This window comes from Saccostrea cucullata, unplaced genomic scaffold (genome assembly GCF_032062105.1).
Source record: "Saccostrea cucullata isolate Sc308-1 unplaced genomic scaffold, CSIRO_AGI_Scuc_v1 ctg27, whole genome shotgun sequence".
Classification (NCBI taxonomy): domain Eukaryota; kingdom Metazoa; phylum Mollusca; class Bivalvia; order Ostreida; family Ostreidae; genus Saccostrea; species Saccostrea cuccullata.
In genome coordinates, this window is record NW_026920935.1 from 871,901 (window position 1) to 892,343 (window position 20,443).

At 32.7% G+C, this 20,443-nt stretch overlaps 1 protein-coding gene across 1 annotated transcript; it reads left to right on the forward strand.

Moving 5' to 3' along the window:
- The first annotated feature begins 123 nt into the window (after positions 1 to 123).
- Positions 124 to 13,796, forward strand: LOC134258735 (ATP-binding cassette sub-family F member 3-like). The gene is made up of 19 exons (XM_062741297.1): positions 124 to 238; positions 5,225 to 5,369; positions 5,682 to 5,814; positions 6,051 to 6,139; positions 6,455 to 6,577; positions 6,831 to 6,935; positions 7,274 to 7,432; positions 7,661 to 7,810; positions 7,931 to 7,987; positions 8,209 to 8,231; positions 8,477 to 8,532; positions 8,867 to 9,067; positions 9,218 to 9,294; positions 9,466 to 9,510; positions 9,891 to 10,020; positions 11,295 to 11,475; positions 12,777 to 12,909; positions 13,313 to 13,400; positions 13,598 to 13,796. The coding sequence occupies exons 1-19, from the start codon at positions 166 to 168 to the stop codon at positions 13,751 to 13,753; spliced, it is 2,124 nt and encodes a 707-aa protein (XP_062597281.1). The 5' UTR covers positions 124 to 165; the 3' UTR covers positions 13,754 to 13,796.
- Positions 13,797 to 20,443: the final 6,647 nt, after the last annotated feature.

Consider the following 20,443-nt stretch of genomic DNA (forward strand, 5'->3'; position numbering starts at 1 on the left):
GTTTATTCTTATTAATCATTAATTTCATATAATATGAAAATAAATTTAAATAGTTTAAATAAAAGTAACAATTAAAAATCAAATATATGCTAAAGATGAAAAAATATCTGCACTGTGGTAAAATTGATTCAGATTCTTTTCCTTAGAGACTATAGTCGGGACAACATGGCAGACTATGAGACGGTCCTGACACAGTGCTTCCCAAATATTGACTCAGAAATCGTTCATTATGTCAATGGTGAGCTTAACATGATTTACAGAATATTTATTAGCTCTAAGGAAATCCAAATTCAACTCAACATATTAGTTGATGAATGAGAGATTGAAAAAATATGACTCAGCTCATCAGCTGGTCATGCCGGGGATCTAGGAATAGGATTACACAATGTCTTTTTTTCACTAATCCGAGATTCCTCTGACTCTAACCCCCGCTTTTATATTATGACCCGCAAAAGTCATAATATAAAAGCGGGGGTTAGAGTCAGAGGAATCTCGGATTAGTGAAAAACGTAGTCCTAGATAATTCTCTATAATTTGTAAAATCAGACTATCTTTCTATCTGTTAAGTTATAAAGATGTATGTGAATTTATAATGATATCTTACCTTTTTTACTTGAAATATGCAAAAGTGTTAAAAAAAAAATCCTTACTAGCAGACTAACCCCCCTCCCCAAATTAAGGTCAAGGTCTAGTAAATGAAAGATGCCTATTGATTTATCAAATTTGAGAGATAAATTCCTTTAATGATGCTTTACATCTTTAATAACTTGGTCAAATAAGGTGTTTCGGGACATAATTTGTAGGTAAACACGATGTAAAACTATATTTTAAACTGTCATTTTGAATGAAAAATTAAGAAAACCATGCAGTCATGAATACTGTCCTACTAAACAGAGTACGCTAGTAGGATAGAGTACTTTAGAGTACACAAGTAATATTTTATAATTTAATGCAATTAAACTGCTTTTTGTATGTTTTTCTACTGAAGTTTAACACATTGAATATATATTTTAAATAAAATTTGCATGTTTTCCTTATTCATGTTATTTTAGAAGTTATCTAAATTTTTTTTATATCAGGTTAGGGTTTATCATTTGATCCCGATCTAATTTAACTTGAACATGTTGAAATGTTTCATTGTGAATATGCAATATATTAACACACGCAATTAATTTCATATTTGATAAAATTTGGTTGTAAGTCTTTAGTAAGTAAGTCTGAAACAAAATAGTAAACGAGATTGGGGTATTAGTAATCTTTAATGCGTTGAATTATGGATGTTATTTTCTTGTCAAAATATCGTTAAAAAACAAATATTTGAAATAAATATTGAATAAAAGTTTATTATCATGTTTAGTCAAGTTGTACATACATAAATAAACAATTTAATTGCATCAAATAACATAATTTTTCTAGCGTACTCCAAAGTACTCTATCGTACTCTAGCATACTCTATTTAGTAGTACCCGTCATGAATATGGGAGTTTTTTCATATTCGACAAAGGAAATGTATCCACTATCCAGATTGCCTACAGTCTCTCAAAAAAGGTAATTTGTATATTCATTGCCTGTTATTTAAAATAATATCAAATTTAATATATGTATCGGGATTACTACCCTCATACGGTAACTGGAAATTCCAGAAGCCCCCAGTTTTTTGGAGAATACCCGTACAGAAGAGGAGAAGCCCCAATAAAGTGGTAGAAGCCCCATAAAATTGAATGAAATGGGGTACAATAAGGCCTAAGGTGATGTTTAATTGAATGATACTGATATACGTAAAATTTTATAGCCAATTTTACCTCAGAATCGACAGAAATCTGGCGCCATTTCTTCTTGTCTTGTATACCGTACACCACGCCCGATCTAAAATCGCGATCGCTGAGGTCGTTTCGAGTCATCATTACCGAAATCTTGATCAAACGTGAATAATATCGTATATGAATTTTCTTTAAAAAAATATGAAAGGAAAATTAAGAATATAAATGAAGTATTAAATATTTGCATATTTCCTAAATGAAATTAAATATTGAATATGAACATATTTCATGGCCCACTTGAATATTAGTACTTTTATCCACACTGGTTTGTACCTACCAAAAAGAATTTTATATCAAAAATCATTTGAAAAAATATGGAAATATTTGTGAAATATATGTTTACTGTTACATAAAAACATTGAGATAGTATGTCTATACCTTAAGTACATAAGACAAGAGACTTAACCTGTTGATAGACATTACAGTGAAAATTCCAATTGATTGTTTGTTTGTTTTTTAAATGAATTTAACTAGTCAATTAATCAAGTAATAAAGTCATTTTTCTAAAATTCCAATCATTTATAATATATAATTAAATTAAATTAACTAATGAATCAATTTGTTAATTTATTTCATTTTTAAGGTATTTGTTTTGGTTTGTTTTCCTTCTTTCATACTTGCCAACCTCCAGCATGTAAAAATCTGGTCATGACCAGATTTGGAAAGTAAAAAATCTGGTCATAATGCGTAACGACATTCACGACATATTGACCATGATTAAATTTTATACATAATTATATATATACAAAGTTTTTGTGTATTGAGAATTCTATTATTGAAAAATTAATTAATTAACTACTGCAATTTGTATATATTAAATGTGAAGTTAGGCCTACATTGTCTTCGATCATTTTATTTTATCTAGAATGAAAGTTTTTTCCAAAGATGTACATAAATATTGTTTCTCTTTTTCTTGGTTCAATCAGAGACAGGTGTTTGGTTCAATTTGTTCCTGCTGGCCCTGATAACGATCTAGTTCTATCGGAAGCCATTTTTATTGACTTCAAACATTGATTTGTCAAAACAACACCCAGTTAATTGTTTACACCTGCACTGATAATTAATCCATCGGCATTGTTTACGTAGATCTAAGCTTGGGTTGTAACTGGAAGTTAAAAGTGCAACCTAATTTACGAACCAAATCCGGAAATCGGGAGATATTCGGGTTGGTCGGCAAAAATCGGGTGAAAAGCATGACCCGCCGGGTCATAAAAAATAATCGGGTTATGGGTTGAAAAATCGGGTGTGACCCGACGAAATCGGGTGAGTTGGCAACTATGCCTTCTTTGTTTATTTAAATTTGAAATTCAGTATTCATTCATTATTATTTTCCAGTTACTTAGTTTATGTTGTAATTTTTTTGGTTCTGTTTTTTATGGGGGGGGGGTGTTTGTATGTTTGTTTGTTTTTTTTTTTTAATGCGTGTAAAAGAAAAAACTTATACTCTTTCTGGGTTGACATTAGAAAGCAATCATTTTACAAAAGAAAATTATTAGAATCCAGGTCTATGAAATAAAAAAGTTTCATAAAAATTAATAAAATGTGCATGTTGCATATGCAAAGCCTTGTAAAGTGGGTATTGTGAGAATATTGTTAGAATATTATTTACACATCAGCTAGCTCTGTTGATATGTAGTGGGATAGAGAGACACACCTGTGTGTGTACATGCACTATATACACAGCTTGACACTTGGTCAAGTTGATAATAAACACCTTTTGTTTAAACACCTGTTCTCAGAAAGTCTGACCAACCCCCTGTGGCAGGGCATGTGTATATACATTGAACCTTTACTATGCTCAATTGTTCTGGACTTTCATTATCATATTGTAAAATAAATGATTTTGTAATTTAATTTTTTTTTTTTAAGAACTGTTAATATGAAATGGTAATATATGCTTTTCAAATTTTCATTTTTAGGACTTTAGCACACACATAAGGAAATTTGAATTTTGATAATTCATGAAAAATTAATAAAGACCTTATAAATTAGTAATCCCTAAAAAAAAATTTTCACAGTTTCCTTATGTTCCCAGCTGGGGGCCTCCTTAATTGTAGAGCCATGATTTGAATTTTGAAACAGAAAAATATATTAAAGCCAAAGGACCAAAAGATGACCAAAAGAAAAAAAAGAAAACAAAAAACTTTAAAAAGACTTAAAGATCGATACTTTATCATTATTCCTAGTCAATATTTTGTTTAAATGTAAAATAATACAGCCAAATGAAAGTAATATACATAAAGTAAAATATAACATATAAAAGTTTTAGAGAAAGGAATTAATATATAATTTTATTAGCAACATTTATTAGCAACATTAGTGACAAAGATCCTACAACAAAAGCTATTATTTATTGCCAATCTTTCGGAAGAGCAGTTGAATTTTGTCCGACAAAAGTGTTTCTGCAAGTGGGAGAGAAATTATATATATATATATATATACATATTTTCTTATTGACTAACATCCTTACATTTTTTTTGTTAAATACTTATTGCATAATATTTTACATATATCATTGTAAAACAATTATTATTTCGAAAATTAAAATGACTTATTTTGATCTTATCTATATGATGTTAAAGCTCGCTTAGAATTTAGATCGGGCATGGTGTACGGTAAACTAGTAATGGCGCCTGATTTCTTTCGATTCTGAGGTAAAATTGGCTATAAAAATTTACGGATATCAGTATCATTCAATTAAACATCTCATTAGGCCTTATTGTACCCCATTTCATTCAATTTTATGGGGCTTCTACCACTTTATTGGGGCTTCTCCCCTTTTGTATGGGTATTCTCCAAAAAACTGGGGGCTTCTGGAATTTCCAGTTACCCCTTTTGATATGAGTTCAAACTGAATGCCATGAAAATACCCTTTTTTTCTACATAATTCTGCTAAAGTCAAAAGTACAGGAAAAAGAAAGTTGAAATTAATGATGACGTCATAATGGATCTAATACCAAAGAATTAGTCATGAAGTCATTTACTAGATCTTGACCTTAAATTCTCATACACCCACATTTTTCTTCCTATGGACAAAATAACAATTAAATAACCCCTTCCTGATAACTACAGCACTACTCGTTGAAATTGATAACGTTTTGTGAAGTTATTGTTGATAGATAATTAAATGACAATTGCTTTTATGTCATATTTTACCAAAATGTATCATTTTGCCCTGCATCTGATCTGTTGACTTGCTCGTAGCTGTCAACTGTCTACAAGGTTTTGACTGCAATCAATCTGTTGACCAATAACCATATCTTCATTAGCCACTTGATTTTGATTCTGCTGCTCATCTTATGGTGAATATGACAATACACAAAGAGCAGAAACCGTAAAACTTTATAATTATAATAAGCAAGAACTATTTAGTAATGTGTTGTTATTGACATTGAAAAATATAGGTATGTTAGAAGATGGACATGATGATTTTGAGTCATCAGAAGACTTGTATGATGCTATCGGTGGAATTTTACAAGGGACTGATGATAGCAAAACAGACGAGGAAATCAAAAATATATGTGAAAAACTGCACTCTCTTATGACTTCGTAAGTACACATCCACATAAATAAAATATATTTTGTGATTAAATACCTTTTCAAGTGTAGTGAAATACAGTATAATGGGTGCTTTTTGCTGATGGAAATTTTTGCAGTTTGATCCCTGAAAGATAGCAAAATATTTCTGAAATTTTCTTTGGTTGCATTTTACTGCATTTATCTGAAATGAAATCAGTGATGTTTTAAAAATCTAAAACATGAATGCACACCCTCACAAATTTCACCTGTATGTATGGTATAAATAATAATTATTGCAATATAACTTGTTATTGTACGTTTTTCTACATCTGTACACTTCAGAACTCAGAATGAGTCTGCCGCCCCTGTCCGTAAGTTACTGAGTGCCCCTGTACAGATCTCCAGCATTCAGACAGACAAAGAGGACCTATCACAATCTAACAGTATCTGGATATCTAAACGAGACAGCAACACAGTAAGAATGATTGAAATACAAAGAGTTAAATTCAGTTATGTTTAAAAAAAATAGTAATTTTTTTTTAAATTCCTAAATTACAAAGTTAAGTGTTATTAAAAGTGCAAAATGATATTAAAAAAAAAAAAAAAAAAAGCTTTTTGAAGAAGTGAAATTTATTTCTCTATTGGTGTAACACAACCATGTAAAGCATTGTGACAAATGTGTTTTATTTTCAAACTTGTAACTTATCCCAGGTTGTTGATCAGAAGAAGTTGGAAAAGGCAGAAGCACAGATCAAGAAAAAACAGGAGAGGAAATCAGACAACAAAACGAAAACCAACAAGTAATTCTGAATTATGTTTTCATGATATACATTTGATCAATTGATGTTAAATTTTAAATAAAATTTGATATTTTTAGTAGGAATCATATGTACCAGTTGAATAAAAAGGGTACAACTTATCCTTGATAATGTACACATTTATGTGATTTCAATCATATGAGATTTGAAAAAGTAACACCAAAGCAGGTGAGAAATCACAAGATAAAAAAAATGCTGATCAGTTGCTAATCTCCGGTATTTATATCTTAGTAAGAATACTGTGTACATGTAGAGAAGCACCTTTATAATGTACATGTACTTTCTTTTCTGTTGCAGTATACAAGAGGAAGCAACTGCCTGTCAACAGATAAACAAGAAAGATGTTAAACTGGATTCATCAGGCACAAACAGATCCTATGATATCAAAATAGAGAATTTTGACATTGCATTTGGTGAAAAGTAAGATTTGCTGTAACATGCAATTTAAATATCATAAACCTGTTTTCAAAGAATTGCTAACACTTTGTAAGTTGTGTGATTTGCTCTAAGGTACATTTTGATGTCAAAAGCTTCTATTCTATTCAATAAAGTTGAATCAAAAGATGAGATTAATAATGCTGTAAGAGTAATTGAGGTCAGGTCTTGAATTCAACATAAAATAGTTAAACTGGTACATTTTTACTTACTGCTAGTATGTGTACATCCATTACAGACAACTGATATCTGGAGCCTCAATCCACCTGATCTATGGAAGGCGGTATGGTTTTGTGGGGAGGAATGGACTTGGGAAGACTACACTGCTCAAAATGATCTCAAAGTAAGCAATGTAATGGCATCAAAGCTGATAACAGATTTTGCTAGACTTCTAATCAAGATGATTGATATCAGTTGTCTACTGTAAACCATTCTTTGCCATTCACTAAATAACCTTAGATTTAAAAAAAAATAATCATTGTAGAAAACCTTTTACTATTTTGGGTCATATTATCATTATATTTTAAAGGTACATGATTTTCAAGTCTATAAGTCTGTAAACCACCCAGGTGGGCAAAACACCCTATGAACCAGTTGTCAATACTCAACTTTTAAAAAGAATTGTCTAAATTCTAATTGTATAAGATTTCACTGGAGTTTATGCTGCTGCTGTTTTTTCAGAGGAAATTTGATGATCCCCTCCCACATTTCTCTGCTCCACGTGGAACAGGAGGTAGAGGGAGACAACACTATAGCCCTGGAGAGTGTACTGGAGTGTGACGAGGAGAGAGAAAACCTCCTGAGGGAGGAGAAAGAAATCTCCCTCAGACTCTCCTCCAGGTACATACTGATCCAGTGTAAATGGATGTTTGTCAAACAAAAAATACACAGTGTTGTGAGGGTAGGAAGAGGGAAGGGGTATACTGTAAAAGATGCTTATGGTGTATGCTTAAAAGTGCATGTTTTGATGAGGAAAAACCATTTTTCATATTGCATACAATTATTCATCCTATGATGAGAGAACATTTATAACTTAAAATTTCTCAAATTGCATTATCCTTGTTGTAGCCCTACTGGTACAGATAATATGTTGTCTACGCGACTGACGGAGATCTACCACCAGCTGGAGGTGATGGAGGCAGATAAAGCTCCGGCCAGAGCTGGTGTTATACTGGCAGGTCTGGGATTCACTCCCAAAATGCAGAAAATGCCAACAAAGTGAGAATACCGTCAATACATAAAATGATTTGTATGCTGTACATTTAGTATGTTCATTCATTTAATATTAACCGTGTGATGCTCGTAAGCCTAAATCATGTGAATCTGAATTTGTTTCAGGGAGTTTTCAGGAGGATGGAGGATGAGACTTGCATTAGCCAGAGCTCTTTTCTCACAGTTAGTATCTGGACTTATAACTTCTGCTCTTTGTTTATATTTTATGAGAAACCTGTTTCTCTGTTTGAAATTTCATGACCAAGTACATGCTTTTGAAGCAATGGATAGTGGTACTGAAAAGCTGACTTTTTAAAGTGAACCAAAGAACAAAAATATAGAACAAAATGAATTTCATTTACAAAAGATTGTTTTTGTTAATTAATTGTCAATTTATTTTTCAGACCTGACCTTCTACTACTTGATGGTAAGTCAAATTCCAACAGAATGGAAATCTATAAGATTTCCATTTTCTTTATTCATTATACATGTACATTTACATACATATAATATTATTTTAATTTTCGATTAATAAGTCTACTAAACATGAATTCTTTTTGGATTTTGTTGTAGATAAAGTTTTCCATCAATTAGTATGAATTTTTTCAAAATTTAAAAGTTGATAGTTCTGTACCATTTTTGAAAATATAATCCTGGATTTTTGACTTTCAGAACCTACAAACATGTTGGACATGAAAGCCATCATTTGGTTAGAAAACTACTTACAGGTAAAACAGCTTTCAGATACTAATACTTATGAAAATGACCTACATATCAAGGAAATTGTGATGTATGTTTACTTTCATTTAAATCCATATTGTAAATTGACTGGATTAATGAGCGATAATTTCTGTCCATAGCTCTTTTCTGCCAAATATAATATGTATGCTTAAGGTGCACCTTCATTGCTTTCAATATGTGTACATGTTTCTTAAACATATTTTCTAATTAAAAATGATTTTGTCTGTCATTTCCTAAGTAGCCTTATACATGCATTTTAAATATGGAATATGGAAGGAATGTTTGTATTTTGTTTGATTCATGATTTTGTTACTATTTCAGTCATGGAAATCCACAATATTGGTAGTGTCTCACGACCGATCCTTCCTAAATGCAGTGTCTACAGACATTTTACATTTACACAATGGTGTGATAGACACATATCGGGGGAACTTTGAGTCATTTTACAAAACTCGGGAAGAGAGACTGAAGAATCAACAGAAGGAATATGAAGCTCAGAAAGAATACAGAGATCATATACAGGTCTGTGTCCATATAGTGTATGGAGGTCAAGGAAATGGAATTGCAAAATCAGAAGAAAAGAAATTATTAACTTGCATAAATATATATGTATGTTATGTTTTTTTGTATAAATAACTTGAAGCTTGGATTAATGTTTTAATTTGACTTCAGGTGTTCATAGATAGATTCAGATACAATGCAAACAGGGCATCACAAGTACAGAGCAAACTCAAGCTGTTAGAAAAACTGTAAGTTGAAATTCATTTTCAAAACTGAATGCATTAAAAAAGTATGTATTGCACATTCAGCAAAAGATTATTATTTACCTTCGCACCTCTGATTGTAACTTATTAAATGTTTTGATAAAACCTTTTCTTTTAATCCATCAACTTATATGAAGATACATATTTTATTTTTAGACCTGAATTAAAACCTGTAGAGAAGGAAAGTAAAGCAACACTGAAGTAAGTCTTGGTAGATAAAACATAAATGTACTGTAGTAAACTTAACTTTTATTTGCATTCAACAAATATCTGCAGATGTTGCTTCATTCTTTTACTTCCAAATAATTCATATTGCTAACCACAATTTTTTAATTATGTACATGTATTCATGAAAAATACTTATTGTGGATGGAATTTAAATTGACAAAAAAGTCATGAATAAAAGTCATCATAAATAATAGATATACATGTATATACTCAAGTAAGTCAGTATTCTATAACTATTGATTACATAATTTTTTGAAATCTTTTGTAAGTTCCAAGTTTTCCTGGTATTTTTTTAACTTAAAAATATTATGACTTTTGAAAATTCCTTGATAAACACTATTATTTCTTTTCAGATTCACAGATTGTGAGCACCTGAAACACACAGTGTTACAACTGGATGAGTTAGATTTTTACTACACAAAGGACTGTCCTATATTTAAAAATCTCAACCTCAACACACAGTCAGACTCCAGAATCTGTATTGTAAGTAAAACACAGTTGTATTTCCCAACTGAGACCACTTTTACTTTGCAAGATTATACTTATTTATGAATACAGAAATATTTTTATTAGTGAGACTTTGTTTTCTGAAGAAAAAAAAAATTATAATTATTTGTACCCAGGAACATAATTCATTTTGACTGGTAAAATGTCAGTATTCTTAACATTAAAGAAAGAGGGTGTATAAGGCATGGATAATCCCCCGCTTTGAGACAAAATGTTTCTCAGTTTTCAAAATTCACAGAAAAGTTATATTTTCTAAAATCATATTCTCAGTAATGTCATCTTCAAAACATTTTATTATTTTATTTTACTGAACGACTTATCATTTGATAATCTTTATTTCAAAGTTGACAGTTAAGCATATTTAGTGGAAAATGGGTTTACTAGAGCTATAAAAAATGAATTTTGAACATGAATGGGTCAAGTCTCCATTCTTCGTTAATGCTTAAATGATGGCAACGTAAATGTGAAATCTATTTCATTTGTCCAAAAAATGAAATCTGAACCCATTCTATATGAAAATCGAAAATTTCTGAAAAATGTACGCTTCAACAAACCCGTTCATTTAAATCACACTGACAGATGTCGCTTATGCATATACTTCGTAGTGTAGTGGTTAAAGTGGTCGGTCTTGGACCAAAGCCTGCTATATGGAGAGAGTTCGAATCATACATGAAGCTTTTTCTTTTTTTTGTTTTCACATATAATAAAAACATGAGTGAAAAATAAATTATTAGTAAAATATTAAAACGATGAAGTACAGAATTAAATGTGTAAAAGATGGTATAAACCATATAATTTTAAAAATATAACTTTTAGAATTTCTCATAGCTGGGTATTGTCCTCGCCTTGTACGCCTCCATTCTTTCAATGGTAATGAACTGTGGAATCATCATTGTTTATTGGGAATCAGTGTTTGGGATTTTGGGGGTCATTCTTACCCTCTTGTTTTCTTCCCAATAGCTGTTCATTTCTTAGTTTATTTGACTCGTGTGTATACAAATTACAGACAAAATTTTGCCTCATTGAGCCTAAAACATTTTGCATGCTCACAAAGTTGACAACCACAAATTAAAATGATTCACACGGTACAAGTCCTGATTCATGCAAGCTTATCATGAATAGCTGTCAGTGATTGGCAAAAAATCTGGAGATAAAGTAATTTGCATATTTTGATAAACAGAAATATAGAAACATGTCCCATGATAATAACTGAAGAAGCCTCTATAAGATAGATTTACATGATTTACCAGGTTGGAGAAAATGGAGCAGGTAAAACAACATTGTTGAAGATCCTTTTGGGAGAGCTGGATCCAGTGAAGGGCTGGAGGAAGGCCAACAGAAATCTGTGTATAGGCTACTTCAGTCAGCACCATGTGGACCAACTGGACATGAGTCTGACATCAATAGAACTGATGGCTGAACGATATCCAGGTAAGTCTTAACTCAATAGAACTGATGGCTGAACGATATATAGGCAAGTCTAACTCAGGTCAATCATTAGAACTGATGGCTGTATGATATCCAGATAAGTCCTAACTCAGGTCAATCAACTGAACAGGATCTGGGGCCATAAAACTTAGACAAGGTTACTATTGATCCCAGTCTCACTTTTACAAAAGGAATAAAAAATTAGCAGTAGAAAAGTGAGACTAAGATCAGAAACGAGCTCATGCATCCGAATTTTTTGGCACCAGGGCCTGATGGCTGAATGATAGCAAGGCAAGTCAAAACTAAGGCCATTCAAGTGAATATTAGTATAAATCTATAAATTTCTGGAACAAGGTGATAACTTTTCAGGTGAATGATTAGATACTATAAAACGAGAATATTTAGTGCACTACTAATTTTAGCGCCTTTGGCGCAAGAGCCCCTGAGCTCTAAAATTTATTGTGCGCTAAAGGATCTCTAAATATCATTTTTTATGTGTGTTCAAAGCTTTTACATAAGTACATGTAAACAGGGACGCGCGATTACGTAATGTCGAAGGGTCATTGGATTTTATATACACAGGTTCGGAAGACAGAAAGTTCTACCAAATTTTAATTTAATTAAACTATTGTTACCCCAGTAGTTGTTACCCAATTATTATCATTGGCACCTTCAAAGTTTGGCTTCTCGGCGTGTCAATCATCTATCGCCTCGAGGTAAACAATGTAATCAAGCATGACGATCGAGCTTGCAGACAATACCTGATTAGGATTGCCGTTTTATCGAAGTAATTTTCTGTCGATGCATGCATTGTTTTAATATGATTTTAATGAGTAAATATTACAATTTTTTTAATAGAAAATAGAAATAACATTAATATTTAACATTGTGCCACGTCCATATGGTAGCAACACGTACCGCGGTAAAGTTAACGGATGTTTACTGATATACGGGTGTACTAATGTGTTTCCGTGCTTGACTAACCAAAAAGTCAAATACGGGTGTGGATGAGAAAAAAACAAAATACTGCAGTATCACATTTATTTATTTTACTGACAAGTGCAGGCGCTAAAATTTATTTGCGCCAATGCATTCCCACTTGCGTTTGCGCTAAAATACGTATGCGCCAAATTTTCTCGTTTTACAGTATCTCAATCAAGGCAAACATGCTCTGAAATGGGTATAGTCAAATTTTCTAAATACTTGTATCAAATTGAACCGATTTTGGGGGATTTTTTCCCTGTTCATTTTTTTATAGATACATGTTTGAAAATACATGATTGTACTGTAATTGCTTATTACAGGGAAACCCACAGAGATGTACAGAAACAGATTAGGAGCTTTTGGTGTATCTGGGGAATTAGCCACACGCCCCGTGTCCAGTTTGTCTGGGGGCCAAAAAAGTCGAGTGGCCTTCGCTGTGATTGACATGTTGAAGTAAGAATACACAATATTAATGAAGATTGTAAAGAAATAAATACTAGTTTATTGTACTGTAAATTCACATAATTATGTGGAATGAAATTTTTAAGGGTTGGTTTGTGGGGAGTTGATTTAAAAAGTGCTGAGTAAATATATATGAAATTTTATATTTTACAGAGGAAAATTCTTGGGTCTCTGCATATGACAAAATCAATGAAATTTAAACTTGTAAAAAATGATCTTTTCACAGTCTGTAAAACATCAAAAATGCAGATTTTTTTTTTTGCACTAAAAATGAGCACAAAAATCTATTGTTGTAAAACTTGGATAAAATTTTTAATAAATCATACATAAATGATAACTTATTATCTTGGTAGCTCCTGTAACTTTATTTAAATCTTTTCTATGATAATTTCAGTCCTAATTTCCTCATTCTTGATGAACCTACAAATCACCTGGACATGGAGTCTATAGAAGCATTGGGAGAAGCTATACAAAAATTCCAGGTAAACATCTTTCAGTGAAAGTTCATTTTGTGTTTCTATCATGAAAATTATAAATAGTATTTTAAGTATTGGTATAGTTATGTATAATTATATAAAAGGCTTAATCAAGAAGTTATTTTTCTAAATTATATATTATCGAATTTGATGAAGACGATTGTCATCTTATGTCCAGATAATAATGTTTATTTTCTAAACAGGGAGGGGTTGTGCTGGTTTCCCACGATGAGCGATTGATTCGGATGATCTGTAAGGAACTCTGGGTAGTGAAGGATGGTAATGTGAAATCACTGGACGGAGGATTCGATGAGTACCGCAACATCGTGGAGAAAGAACTGGCAGAAAACGGAGTCTGATGACAGTCTACAGCTAGTCTTGTTATTTATTACTGCCTCTGTGTGGAAACTTTATAAATCTGACAGCTTCACAAGTATCCAGATCAAGATAAAAAAAAACATTGATTGGACATTGGTGCATTTAAGGAGCTCTGTTACTATCTGTCAGAATGTCCAGGGATGGCTTTACACTGTCTGTGATAATTTTAACATGATCCAGTAGTAGATGCAAGCCTGAATGTATTGACATTCTCTTTTTTTTTTTTACCAGTCAGGTGACTGAATTAATACATGTGATACAAAATGTAAACATTTTCTTGTGTTGTCTTTGTTGCTGGTGTGATAGAAGTCAACAAGAATTTGGTTGTTTGACAGTTAGAGAACAAATACACTTGCAGGCCTGCAGTTATTTAGTGTCTCTTCTATTTTGATGTATTTCAATTACACACATGTAGGGGACAATTCTTTCCTTTCAGCTTTGCTGTCTGTATTCACTTTCCTCTTTCTACCACAATACATTGATTGCATTAAAAAAGAATATGCAAAGGATGGATATAGTGCATGTGTTTATGTGTGTGATCTGTGTAAAGTTATTTTAATGTATTTCTTTCAACTTGGCTCCTTTGGTAACCTTGTCTGTTTGGTACTTCTAGACTGTTTACCAAAGACCATAATTTCTTGCTTTATGATACAGTTGATGTAAATCAGGTCTGTTTGTCGGTCCACCATCAGTTTTTTTTCATTTTCTTTGCCGAGGTTGCTTATATTGAAATGAAATTTGGTAAACAGATTTATTAGAACCATTTCTAGCTTAGTTTCGACTTTCAGTAAGGCAAGGCATTGGCGGCGCTACATAATTAGCGTGTGTCAAATGGCGAAAAGATTCTCGTTAGTTAAGAAATTAATAACAGGAACTTTAAATTGTTGACAGTGATAAGACGATTTAAGCTCCACCTCTTTGCCGGACGAGACAACGTTATTGGTTATTTGATACACTAATTGGCATTTGCCCAAAGTTTTATCCAATGTCGTATATTTCAACAGTGAAGGAAAGCTGTGTAAATTATATAACGTCGAGAATGCCCTACCCTACTGAAAGTCCAAACTAACCTCATCCTGGAAATGGTTCTATAAAAATATCTACGTCAAGTTCTGTTCTGGGTACGATCGGGTCATTTTGGACAGAGTTATGCCCCTTGGACTTTAAAAAATTCTAATTATTTGCAGTTTCTGTTCATTTTCTTTGCAGAGGTTGCTTCTATTGAAGTGAAATTTTGTATACAGAATTATAATAAGAATATCGATAATGAAATGAAATCTGGTATATAGATCTATCGTAAGAATATCTAGGTCAAGTTCTGTTTTGGGATCGAGCCATTTTGGATATGGTTATGCCCATTGGACTAAGAAAAATTCAAATCATTTCGGTGAGGGGGGCACAAGTGTATTACAAACATCTCTTGTTCAAGTGAAAATTTCCAGGTACAAGTAATGGAAAAGGGTTTGAGGAATTACTGTTTCCAGCACAGAATAAAAATTTGCTCATATAAAAATATCAATGTGAATGAGACATTTTTCTTGTGCAGTTTCATGATCCAGAAAAAATAAAACGGCAGTATTTTATAGATTTTATTGTTGCACTACAGTATAAAGCCAAATATACATACCCAAACATTTAAGTTATACAATGTAATCAATGACTTCACCCTGAAATATTAAGGGACTCCGACCCTCAGCCAGGAAATTTATAATTTAATTCAAATAGTCTTTAAATGAAGCTTGAAAATTAAATCTTTTCATGCAACAATTTTCATTATATGCCTCTCAATGTGCAAGGTTCTACAAAGCTCCATAAATTAGCTAATTTCAAATATACATAAAAATGCTTTTTTTGGGATAAAACTTTCACACATTTAAGTTAAAGAATACACATTGTGAAAATTGTTCATGAAAATTTTAATTTTGACTTCACTGAATTAAATTGAAATATTTCGGGCAATAAGCAAAGGTTTCAACACATCAAAGAGATAAAAATTTCACATTTTGAAGGAGGGGGTAACCTCAATGAAATGAGGATTTATTTACAAAGCAATCACTCATGACATACAGTACCAGTAGATTCATCAGAATTTAAAATTTCATGCTTTAAAAAAATAAGCTTCATTCATTCTTGACTTCTTTACATACCACTGAACAAGAATTGACTACATCATTTATCCAGTTTGACACATCAAAGCTAACAGTGCATCTGTCAATATCAAACTCCTATGGTAGCAATTTATATCTGCTCTTTGACCTCTAATTTGTGACCTTGGCCTAATATTAGTTGTTACAGTAGCACTGACAAGATTAAGCCCCCTGTCTCTGGTGTTGCAGATATAATATGTATTCTATACATTTATATGGACACAGTCTGTAGTAATTATTAGTTTCTGAAGAAAATTTTGGAACTCTGATTCACCAAAATGTCAATGTAGCACAATAGTTACATGTACATATATCCACTAACAATTTAATGTACATGTATATGTACAAATATAAGAATTTAATAACAAATTTATACTGAAATGTTTACAAGAATTTTAATTAAAGATGAAGTGTCTCTCTCATTATATTTAAAAATTCAACAGATCAAGATGTTGCACACAACATAAAACACTTTAATAGCAACAACATAGCAAGTATTAAAATATATATGTAAATTTATTTATAGACATAAATTCTAGAAGAGGACTGGCAGTTAATATACCGGTACATGTAAACCTGAGGGGTGATGGAAATGGGAGGGTTTTACTAATACTGGCTCCATTTGATTCAAACCTTTTGATATTCAAACTAGAAATAATTCCCTAAATCTACAGTGTTTTGTTCACCACATATTATATCAAGTATATCTTGAAATTTAATTTTATCTACTATTTAGTCTAATTTTTTCCCAAAATTTCAACAAAATTTAAATAGCACTATAAGTAAATGAAATACAAAGCAAATATATTTCTCTGTATAAAGAATGATAAAAGCTCTCATAATTTTCAACAGAAAACATTTTGAGAATGTCTATAATCTTACAAATATTTCCATGATCACTTCGTTTCAAAGCACTATGCTTAATACAAAATGTACCAGTGTAAAGAAGAAATAAATAACAAGAAAAAACACTTATATAATAATAGAAAAAGATAAAACAAAAACTAAATATAGTTAACAAGCACTATTGAAAAGAGTTCATACTCAAAAGACAAGTGATAAAAATGAAATAAAAATTAATGTAACAAAATAGCCTATAAAGCACTTGTAATGAATTAACTACCGGTATCTAGACTGTACAGGCAAGTGCACCAACTTAATAATAAACTGTAAAGTAAAAATAAATTTTGAAATTTCATTAAACTGATTGATACTGAATCAAACAAAGGCCCACACAAAGAGCTTTCATTCTGTTCACCAGATTTCCCCCTTGTTATCATAATGCATCCCCAACCCCACTGATCATAATTTAGACATTTTGAAATCTACACTAATGTATCCTACACACATATGTTTCAGCCTTTTTGGCCCAGTGGTTCCTGAAAGAAGATTTTCAAAGATTTTTCCTATATATTTCTATGATAATGGCCCCGCCCTTCCCCCGGGGGTCATGATTCCTACAATTTAGAATTTACACTACCCCAGAATGCTTCCACATAAGTTTCACTTTTTCTGGCCAAGTGGTTCTTAAGAAGAAGATTTTCAAAGATTTTTCCTATATATTTCTATATAAAACTTTGATTCCCCAATGTGTTCCCCGGGGGTCATTATTTGAACAATTTAGAATCTACATTATACCAGGATGCTTCCACATAAGTTTCAGCTTTTCTGGCCCAGTGGTTCTTGAGAAGAAGATTTTCAAAGATTTTTCCTATATATTTCTATATAAAACTTTGATTCCCCATTGTGGCCCCGCCCTTCCCCTGGGGGTCATTATTTGAACAATTTAGAATCTACATTATACCAGAATGCTTCCACAAAAGTTTCAGCTTTTCTGGCCCAGTGGTTCTTGAAAAGAAGATTTTCAAAGATTTTTCCTATATATTTCTATGTAAAACTTTACATTGTGGCCCTGCCCTTCCCCCGGGGAACATGATGGCACAACTTAGAATCTACACTATACCAGGATGCTTCCACATAAGTTTCAACTTTTCTGGCCCAGTGGTGCTTAAAAGAAGATTTTGAAAGATTTTTCCTATATATTTCTATGTAAAACTTTGATTCCCCATGTATCCCCCGGGGGTCATGATTTGAACAATTTAAAATCTACATTATACCAGAATGCTTTCAAATAAGTTTCAGCTTTTCTGGCCCAGTGGTTCTTAGAAGAAGATTTTCAAAGATTTTTCCTAAATATTTCTATGTAAAACTTTGATTCCCCATTGTGGCCCAGCCCTTCCCCCGGGGGTCATGATGTGAACAATTTAGAATCTACACTATACCAGGATGCTTCCACATAAGTTTCACTTTTCTGGCCCAGTTGTGTTGAGAAGAAGATTTTCAAAGATTTTTCCTATATATTTCTATGTAAAACTTTGATTCCCCATTGTGGCTGCCCTTCCCCCGGGGGTCATGATTTGAACAATTTAGAATCTACACTACACCCAGGATCCTTTCATATAAGTTTCAGCTTTACTGGCCCAGTGGTTCTTGAGAAGAAGATTTTTTAATGACCCAACCCTATTTTTGTCTTTTCTTGATTATCTCCCCTTGCGAGGGGATATGTGTTATTTTTAGGTCACCTGAGTAAACTCAGGTGACCTATTGCTATCCGGGATGTCGTCGTTCGTCGTACGTCGTACATCGTTTGACCGTTGTAAACTTTTGAACATTTTCAGCTTCTTCTCTGCAACCACTGAACCAATTTCAACCAAATTTGGCACAAAGCATCTATGGGTGAAGGGGAACAAAAATTGTGAATTTCATGATCCCTGCCCCCCTTGAGGGGTGGGGCCAAAACCACTAAAATTAATGCAATCTTTAAAAATCTTCTTCTTTACTCCTGGACATCAAGCAGTCAAACTGTTTGCATGATTGTAATCAGCATTGAGTCCTCTACCAAAATTGTGAAATTCATGGCCCTGGGGTCAGGGGTTCTAGTGCTACAGTGGGGCTAAATAAGTATACAGTGAAAATGCATTATTTCTTTGAAAATCTTCTTCTCTGCTCCTGGGTATTAGATAAACCAACTAAGTACATAGTTATGATAAGCAAGAGTGCCTCTACCAAAATTGTGAATTTTATGGCCCCAGGGTCAAGGGTTCTGGTGTTGGGGGGGGGGGGCTCTATTGATTATATAGTGAAAATACATGAATTCTTTGAAAATCTTCTTCTCTGCTCCTAGGTATAAAATAAACTAACTAAGTGCATAGTTATGATGAGCAAGAGTGCCTTTACCAAAATTGTGAATTTTATGGCCCCAGGGTCAATATTGATTATATAGTGAAAATACATGAATTCTTTGAAAATCTTCTTCTCTGCTCCTAGGTATAAAATAAACTAACTAACTGCATAGTTATGATAAGCAAGAGTGCCTCTACCAAAATTGTGACTTTTATGGCCCCAGGGTCAAGGGTTCTGGTGTTGGGGAGGGGGGGCTCTATTGATTATATAGTGAAAATACATGAATTCTTTGAAAATCTTCTCTGCTCCTTGGTATCAAATAAACTAACTAAGTGCATAGTTATGATGAGCAAGAGTGCCTCTACTAAAATTGTGAATTTTATGGCCCCAGGGTCAAGGGTTCTGGTGTTGGGGGGGGGGGGGGGGGGGGGGGGGCTCTATTGATTATATAGTGAAAATACATGAATTCTTTGAAAATCTTCTTCTCTGCTCCTAGGTATTAAATAAACTAACTAAGTGCATAGTTATGATGAGCAAGAGTGCCTTTACCAAAATTGTGAATTTTATGGCCCCAGGGTCAAGGGTTCTGGTGTTGGGGGGGGGGGGGCTCTATTGATTATATAGTGAAAATACATGAATTCTTTGAAAATCTTCTTCTCTGCTCCTAGGTATAAAATAAACTAACTAAGTGCATAGTTATGATAAACAAGAGTGCCTCTACCAAAATTGTGAATTTTATGGCCCCAGGGTCAAGGGTTCTGGTGCTGGGGAGGGGGGGGGCTCTATTGATTATATAGTGAAAATACATGAATTCTTTGAAAATCTTCTCTGCTCCTTGGTATCAAATAAACTAACTAAGTGCATAGTTATGATGAGCAAGAGTGCCTCTACCAAAATTGTGAATTTTATGGCCCCAGGGTCAAGGGTTCTGGTGTTGGGGGGGGGGGGGGGGGGCTCTATTGATTATATAGTGAAAATACATGAATTCTTTGAAAATCTTCTTCTCTGCTCCTAGGTATAAAATAAACTAACTAAGTGCATAGTTATAACAAGCAAGAGTGCCTCTACCAAAATTGTGAATTTTATGGCCCCAGGGTCAAGGGTTCTGGTGTTGGGGAGGGGGGGCTCTATTGATTATATAGTGAAAATACATGAATTCTTTGAAAATCTTCTTCTCTGCTCCTTGGTATCAAATAAACTAACTAAGTGCATAGTTGTGATAAGCAAGAGTGCCTCAACAAAAATTGTGAATTTTATGGTCCTAGGATCAAGGGTTCTGGTGTTTTATTGATTATATAGTGAAAATTCATTAAATCTTTGAAAATTTTCTTCTCTGTCTCT

Coding starts and splice junctions, on each gene's coding strand:
- LOC134258735 (XM_062741297.1), top strand. CDS start 166: ATGGCAGACTATGAGACGGTCCTGACACAGTGCTTCCCAAATATTGAC. Junction 6,936..7,273: donor CTGCTCAAAATGATCTCAAA/GTAAGCAATGTA, acceptor CTGTTTTTTCAG/AGGAAATTTGATGATCCCCT. Junction 8,232..8,476: donor TGACCTTCTACTACTTGATG/GTAAGTCAAATT, acceptor TTTGACTTTCAG/AACCTACAAACATGTTGGAC.